We start from the raw sequence: 7,585 nt of genomic DNA on the forward strand, positions 1-7,585 counted from the left end.
GAAGAGGGGGGGAGGTTGTTGAGTTGCCCCTGGAAACCGCTCTGAGGTGAGGCCTGGCCGAGATGCGAGTGGTTCTGTCAGAGTGCTTGGCCTGCGGAGAGAGGGGAGAGCAGAACAAAACAGCCGCCAACTTTCTCTTCCATGTCTGTAGAACCCGCCTGGACGCGGGTTCTGTGTGTTCTGTTCCTGTGTGGCTGCCCGGGGGATCCTGCTCTGGCAGGGGGCTAGACAAGATGATCTCTAGAGGCCCCTTCCCACTCCCAGCGTTCTGTGATGCTGTGGTGGTTCAAATGACTGAATCGATTGGGATTTGCAGTTACCACCCCCCCGCCCCCAAGCTTATTGGGGAAATATATTCAGCCTTTATTCGGTTTTATTCTGCTCTCATCTGTTTCCTTCCTTTTCTGTATTTTGTGGGGACTGGAATAGATTTTTATCTTGTCTCGATGTAAAAAATGACTTTTTTTTTTTCTACAGTGAGAACAACCTCCCCGTGGAGGTGGTAGAGTCTTCATCACTAGAGCTTTTCAAGGCACAACTGGGCAGGGTGCTAGATAATCTCACTTGGGCTTCCTTGCCTACAAATAGTTGGATGAGATGGTCTTTCAGGGTCCCTTCCAACCTGGCCTGTCCAGAGATTCTGTGATTTTTACCAGTTAACATGTATTAATGTGCTTTCAAAGGTTATTTTTTTACTTAAAACAGAGGGTTAACAAGAAGGCAGAAGTGGAGGATGGATAAATATTTCTATTTAACATACTTGGAATGGAAGAGGATGTATATAGTTAGTTCTGCTTGAATATAGTAGGTGGCAGCAGCATCAGATGATACTGAATTACCTTCCCATAACGAAAAATGAGGTTTAGACTGAAGCTTGTGAAAGTTTTTCAGAAAAAAAACCCAAAACTAATGTAAGATCTAAAAAAAAGAGTAAGTTTCTCATCATGGGAGAAAAAAATCCCAGCCCACTCTATTCAAGTAGAACTAACCGTTTACGTACTCTCTCCTTCCAAAACCCCAGTAAACAATAATAATAATAAAAAAACCAACACCACCAGAAGGTCTTTGAAAGTATTGAAAAATACTATCAGAATATGCATTTGTGGATTTTTTCCCTATACTAACATGATTGCTTTGCTTTTCTAATTTATATTTCAGTCCTTTGTACATTCAGCGTTTCAAAACAAAATGTTAATGTTCTGTAGGCATTATTTAATATCTGATACAGTAATACTGGTGTCACTTGTCATTACTTTTTTTAAAGTAATGAATTGAGTAGGCAGATTGGGCCTGATAATCGCTGAACTGGCAAGTACCATAGTTCAGTGTAGCATTTTGCTGACTTAGAAGCTTGCATCTACAGGTATTATACCATGCTTGTACGATCTTAGGTGTGGTCTTGTATCTTAGCTACTTATTATTTCTAAGCTGGGACACAATAGTGTATAAATGGTGCTGTGTAATGCTTCTGCATGTGAGTGGACTTGTGTCCAGTTAGCATGGCATTTCTGCACTGTGTCCTCGGGACTTCTGATTCCTTGAACTCCTGGAGACCATGCTTCAGCTTTCTGAATCTGATACAGCTGGAAGATTATCATCCATGTTTAAATATTATCTGAATGATAAAGCTGTGAACAATTTCATGAGTTTTTTTTGTTATTTTAAGTTGGAAACTTAGGTTACTGTGTGGAGACTGAAAGCACCTTTAGTTCATACAAACTCTTATCTTAAGCACGGAGGGACTTGAAAGTTCCCAGTGTATTTAAGAAACAGATTTGCAACTTGGTTGCATGGTAAGGGCCTTCAGAGTCAAAATATGTAGAAAACACGTATTTGAGTGTTTATGAGGACAAGGTCTAAGCCTCTTCTAAGTAACTTTTTTCTGATGGCCGTAAGAATTAGACCCCACTTTTTTTAGGTTTTGAGGCTCTGAAGTTCTACTTTACCTCTTGGCGCAATAGGAGGGTTACGTCATGTACCTCCTATATGGAATACCTGTAACCATTAGTGTTTCCTTCATGACAATTGTTTTTTAATTACTTCAGGTCTTAGGAGGGTGTCGGTTCAATTAGACTGAGTTGTGATTATCTACTTCCTGCCACTTTCTTCAGAGACCCCCAAGTTTTTAGATTTAAATGCTGTACTTACACCCGAGCTATGCAAACCTATATATAAGAACTCATGCTGCTGCTAAAAGAAGCTGTTGTAGCCATTTAAAATGTTTATGCCAACTAGGAGTGGTGTGACTGCTGTGAAATAGAACAAGACATTGATCTGAGTTAAAACTGAGGCAAGTCCTTCTGCTCTTCCTTTTTCTCTGGCTTGGTGGGACAGAGTTTTGGCAACTGTGCTGTGCTAATGTTTATGCAGGTTTAAAGCCTGTACCTTGGCTATGTTCATACTTGCTAGATTCTGTGTAGAAGTCAGCTTAGCAAGCAGTTACTGCGCTGTAGTTATGTAGTGTAGTGGCTTTGGAAGACTTACTGTCTTCTAGAAAAGAGAAGAACTTCTCTTGCTAGTGCAGAGAGAATTGTTCTTTCCAGGTGTGTGCATTGAGTCATTCTAGTGTTATTCAGCCGTTCAGAAGTCATAAACTTGCCTCAGAGATGGCAAAATACGATTATTTCAATGTGTATACCCAGTGATTCCCATAACGAGAGACTACTTCATGCTCATTTCCATTGTGCAAAGTATTTCCTGTGAACCCTGTGCTCTGTAAATCTTATTCTCCTGCTTTTGTGCTCGGCTTAAATCAGAGTAATTTCTTAGGGTCAATAATATTGGCTGATGTGGTATTTCATCATGTGTTAGAGTGTTTTAACCATGTTATCCCCACACAAATGTTTTGGCAGTTGAGTGTTGACTTCTAGATTCCTAATACTGCTGTACTTCCTCAAATCCAGTAAAACTGAGCGCAAGTGTGCTGAGAATTATAAGAAGATCGTTGAAATATAGAGGATCACCTGTGCATTAGGTTTCAGGTTTAAGACATTTGAAAGTCCTGTTTCCTTCTCAGTAAGAAAGAGGCTCCTTGAATTTGATATCACTGGCATGTTCCTTGAACTTCAAGCTCTGATGTTTAAAGTTTTGTGGATGAGAAGTGAGCAGCAGGTAAACAGTCATGTCAGTGGGGATAGTTTCTTCTGAAATGTCTCTGAGTTCACAGTTTCGTACTGTGCCGTTTCATGTTGATTTTTTTTTATGTGTCTTTACACAGGAACTGACAACAGCTTTGGAAAAGAATCCAGATGATGCCGAACATTATTGTCAACGAGCTTACGCTTACATTCTTCTGCAAAAATACGCTGGTAACATCTTCAGACAGCGCTGAGCCTTTACCTCTTACTCAGAACCAACGCATATTTTAACGCCTTCTTTACAGAAGGTGTCTTCAATCTGAAGTCAAATACAGTAATAGGAGAAAGTGTTACCTGTAGCCTAATACATTACTTTTACAGTCAGTGCATCACTTTATAGTTTTCCTTGACTTTTTTGTTTCTCCCAAACTTCCAGTGAATTGGGTCTCCTGCAGTCCCAGCCTTCTGTTTGATTTTATCTTGGCAGCTTTTTTTAAAGTAGACTTAGGCAGATTTTAAGCTTTGCGTTGTGAACATTTTCCATCCTTATGTCTTTGGTGGAGACTGAATCCTGTCATGGTAGGAATGTGATAACTGAATAGTGCCTGGGAAAGAGATGAACTGAAGATTTGGTCTTTTTTCTTTCCAGCAAAAAGCAAACAGATTCACACTTCGAATCTAAGTAGGGGATTTAATTAGATGAAATTCATGTTACATCTTATACAGAGCTCTAGAGCTGAATGAAGGGTTCATCCATAGCAGTTGTAGCTAGATTTAATTCAAACGGTGTGATTTGTGTGTAAGCTAAGAAAGCTAGCGGAGTACAGCTTAGAAAACTTTTCACTACTGGAAGACTCACAGTTCAGTGCTTTTTTTAACATAGAATTATGTTCCTCACCTTTAAACTGGCTTCCAACAGATGCAGTTGCCGATGCAAAGAAGTCCCTAGAACTCAACCCCAGTAATGCTGTAGCACTCCTTAGAAAAGGGTACGTATCATGTATTGGTCATGGTGAATATTGTGATAATCTCTAGGAAAATACTAGTATTTGGATTATGGCTCCGTACAAGCTTTTTTCAACACCAGAAATGAATAGATTTAATGCCCTGCTGCTTGAAACCCATCCATAACAAAGAAGCGACTTAGTTTGGGCTGATTATCTTAACATTGTAGTAATTTCACCTGCAGACCTCTTAGGTGATTGAAATTCTTAGGTGTGTAGTTTTAACCAATCCAGTGTGTGAGGTAATGATGTTGTAATCTTCAGAATGTGGATTAGACCGAAAAGTAATTACTGTTTCCTTGTGTTTTTCTTCATTCATGTCAGGTTAGGTGAATATCATATCAAAAACTATGCATCTGCTTTAGAGGCTTTCAGAGAGGGCCAGAGGTTGGACAGTAAGTATTAACATTTCTTGTGTGCACAGTGCTACTTTGCTAATGAGGAAAAAAAAATAATGTGTTAGTTGAAAGTGAAGACTAAGGTGAGTTTTTTTGTGAGTGGGTTGGATTGGGTTTGGGGTTTTTAAGGCTAATGAAGTAGATGCCTGACTTGAGCTATCTGGATTTTATGCAGTCACTGCATAAAAGTGTAAAACTGCTTAAAAATGTGGATCGGTGTTCTTAGCAAGTAGTATATGACACATTTATTTTTATTTCTTTAAAAAAATGGGGATTATTTTCCTGTTTCCAGGAGGTCTTACAAATAAATGGTGGCTATGCTGTGGCATTAAGTGTCATAGAAAAGTTCCTAAGCAGAATGGACTCCTTATACATAGCTGGAATTTTTTACTACTTAAACTATGCAATAGACTTTAGAAAGAGCGTACAACTTGCCGAGTCTTCAAACTGACAAAATGGTTTTTTACCTCACGTTACGTATCAATTGCAAAAACATATGCGTTACATCTCTTTTTTTCTTAAAGTATTGGCTTCCTGGTGGCACTTTTTAGTTTAGGGGCAATTAGACCTTTTTAAAAAGCTGACTTTGTTCTAGAAGCAGGAGGGGAGTAGCTTAAAACAGAAAGCTTTGGTAGAAGACCCGGGGAAGCATACAACAAAGAAATTGCAAGATGGGTGTGACTCCCTTCTCTTCCCTCGTATTCTCCATTTCTTCACATTCCATTCCTTCCCTTCCCAACAGCAGAAAGAAATGGTAAGAATCATAGAATGCTAGAACGTTAGGGGTGGGAAGGGATCTCCAGAGCTCATCTAGTCCACCCCCCCTGCCAGAGCAGGATTCCCTAGGGCAGCCACACAGGAATACATCCAGGTGAGTTTTGAGAGTCTCCAGAGAAGGAGACTCCACAATCTCTCTGGGCAGCCTGTGCCAGTGCTCTGTCACCCTCACAGTAAAGACATTTCTCCTCATGTTGAGGTGGAACTTGCTGTGTTCTAGCTTATACCTTGGCCTGTTGCTGGGCACTACTATGAAGAGACTGGCTCCTTCCTCTTGACCCCCACTCCTCAGGTATTTATATACATTAATAAGGTTCTGTCTCAGCTGTCTCTTCTCAAGACTAAACAGCCCCAGTTGTCTCAGTCTCTCTTCATAGGAGAGATGTTCAAGTGCCCTGAGGAAAAAAAACGTGCCTTGAGAGGTTACACGGAGCATTGTCGTGGTCTTGGATATTATGTCATCTTAGCTGTAACTGTGGCTGGGACCCGAAGGTTTAGCAAAACTTTTTTTACTTTGCCTCTCTCCAAGAAGCAAACACATCCTCTGATCTGAAACTGGAGTTCCATGGGAGCATAGTCTAATATGTGCTTGCTGCCTAGTGGTGGGGCTCCTTCCTACTCTTATTCTTGCTTAGCCTCTTCTTTCAGTGCACTAAGGCTGCAGAAAGGTACTACTTTTAAAATATTTTTCCCCCTGGATGATATGTTGAAATGGCCCAACTGAATGGTCTGAGTGCTCAAGCCTTCGGTAGTGAAGTGACAGAGCAGTGTTGGTGCAGCGAGTAGTGGTGGTGGAAAGGGTATGCGGTGGGAACACAGCGACTGTTAGTTGTCAGCTTTGGCAGTAGGAGTTAAATGTAAGAAATTTCAGTTGTGGTAGTTTGGATAACTTGGTAGTCTCCACTAGTTTGTACACGAGGAGCACAAGTATAAGTGTATCTTTGCAATCTAGCCAAGTTCTCTGTTGTGAAAGGAAGTGACTTATTGTCACTTTCCTTGCTTGACTTTTCATACATCTCCAAACTCGACGCTCCTGAATTGAATAATTAATCTATTTTTTTTTTCATATTTTTGCCCCACTCCAAGCAACCAATACCAATTTGAGGCTTTTCATTTGCATGAATTTTGCCAATTTTTATAGTTTGTCAGATGGAGTTGTTCATAATACAGATTGTCCACAAAATCTCAAGACAGAGTGTCACTTTTTTTTTTTTTTCTCATTTCGTTTAACCTCACATCTTACTTACATAGCGGGGTGCAACAGCACACAGAACTGCAGATGTCTTTTTAGGTATGTCAGTGAATACCAGGATCCTCTTAGCCTCTTCAGAATCCCTGAAATACAGCCCATTTTTCCGCATTGAATTGCTCAGCTTCTTACCTGTTTGAGTTTAATTTGCTATTATTTCACTGCTTACCCAGTTGAAGTGTTTCTGAAGCTTTCCAGCCCTTCCTGATTACTCTCACATCTGAAGGCGGCTTCCGCTGTGCTTCCCGTGTCTCATTACAAAACTTGATGACCTGCTGTGAGATGAGGAGTCTCCTGAAGGCCTTTTTAAAAATGCAAGTTTTGCAGTTGATTCTGTTCCATAGGTCACCTAGTATGGTGGCAAGTTTATGTCCGTAGCGGAATGCACCTTTGCAGCTCTGTCGAGTGTTTGATGGATCCCAGGTGGAAACAACTGTGAGCGTAAGCGTTTTGGCAAAGCAGTTAACTTCGAGTTAAATGCATCTAGTGCAGAATGAACGAAGCGTAGGGGGGGAAATTTGCCGCATACAGCCGAGCAGGTGACAAAGGGAGAAGACTTCAGCTGTTGCTGCCTCAGAGAATTGCTGCAGTGGGGAGTTCTTTGCTGGCGAGGCTGTTTTCTTTGCTACGCGAGAGGGCAGAAGCGCACCGGTACGTGTTTCTGTTCCTTGCTGATGTAAGGGCTGATTTAAATCTTAATTTGGAAGGCAAACAGTGATGAGTTTCCTACTTGTGCTCATTACCATAGGTCTGAGAGGCCCAGAGTACCACAGCAAGCTTCCCATTACCCACCTACAGGGCTATCTAAATAGGGCTTGACGTGATGGATTGTTGAATGTTTATTCTATATAATAACATCAGGAGGCATGATTCTTTTCACTCAAACAGGAGACTAGACTTTTCTTGTATTCTAAGAGTTCGTAGATTTTCAGTAAGTGAAGATTCAGTTAGGTTTTCTGAATGAGAAAGTTAGCGTTAGAAGTTTTGAGGTTCTGTAGGAGGATTAATGATGCAATTATAGTGCACAAAAAACAGCCCAGTTTTTCCTCAAGTTATAAAATGTGCTGGGATGCAGGGAAA

At 40.7% G+C, this 7,585-nt stretch overlaps 1 protein-coding gene across 1 annotated transcript in view; it reads left to right on the forward strand.

Moving 5' to 3' along the window:
• Positions 1–62: 62 nt before the first annotated feature.
• LOC104280289 (suppressor of G2 allele of SKP1 homolog) overlaps positions 63–7,585 on the forward strand; it is a gene marked incomplete at its 3' end in the record, with an annotated part of 13,899 nt that continues 6,376 nt past the window's right edge. The window contains exons 1-4 of the mRNA XM_009877929.1: positions 63–173; positions 3,218–3,308; positions 3,997–4,066; positions 4,406–4,476. Of these exons, the coding sequence (XP_009876231.1) occupies positions 63–173; positions 3,218–3,308; positions 3,997–4,066; positions 4,406–4,476 (343 nt within the window). The remainder of the gene's footprint in view (positions 174–3,217; positions 3,309–3,996; positions 4,067–4,405; positions 4,477–7,585) is intronic.

The sequence above is a fragment of the Apaloderma vittatum genome, unplaced genomic scaffold, assembly GCF_000703405.1.
Source record: "Apaloderma vittatum isolate BGI_N311 unplaced genomic scaffold, ASM70340v1 scaffold2880, whole genome shotgun sequence".
Lineage (NCBI taxonomy): Eukaryota > Metazoa > Chordata > Aves > Trogoniformes > Trogonidae > Apaloderma > Apaloderma vittatum.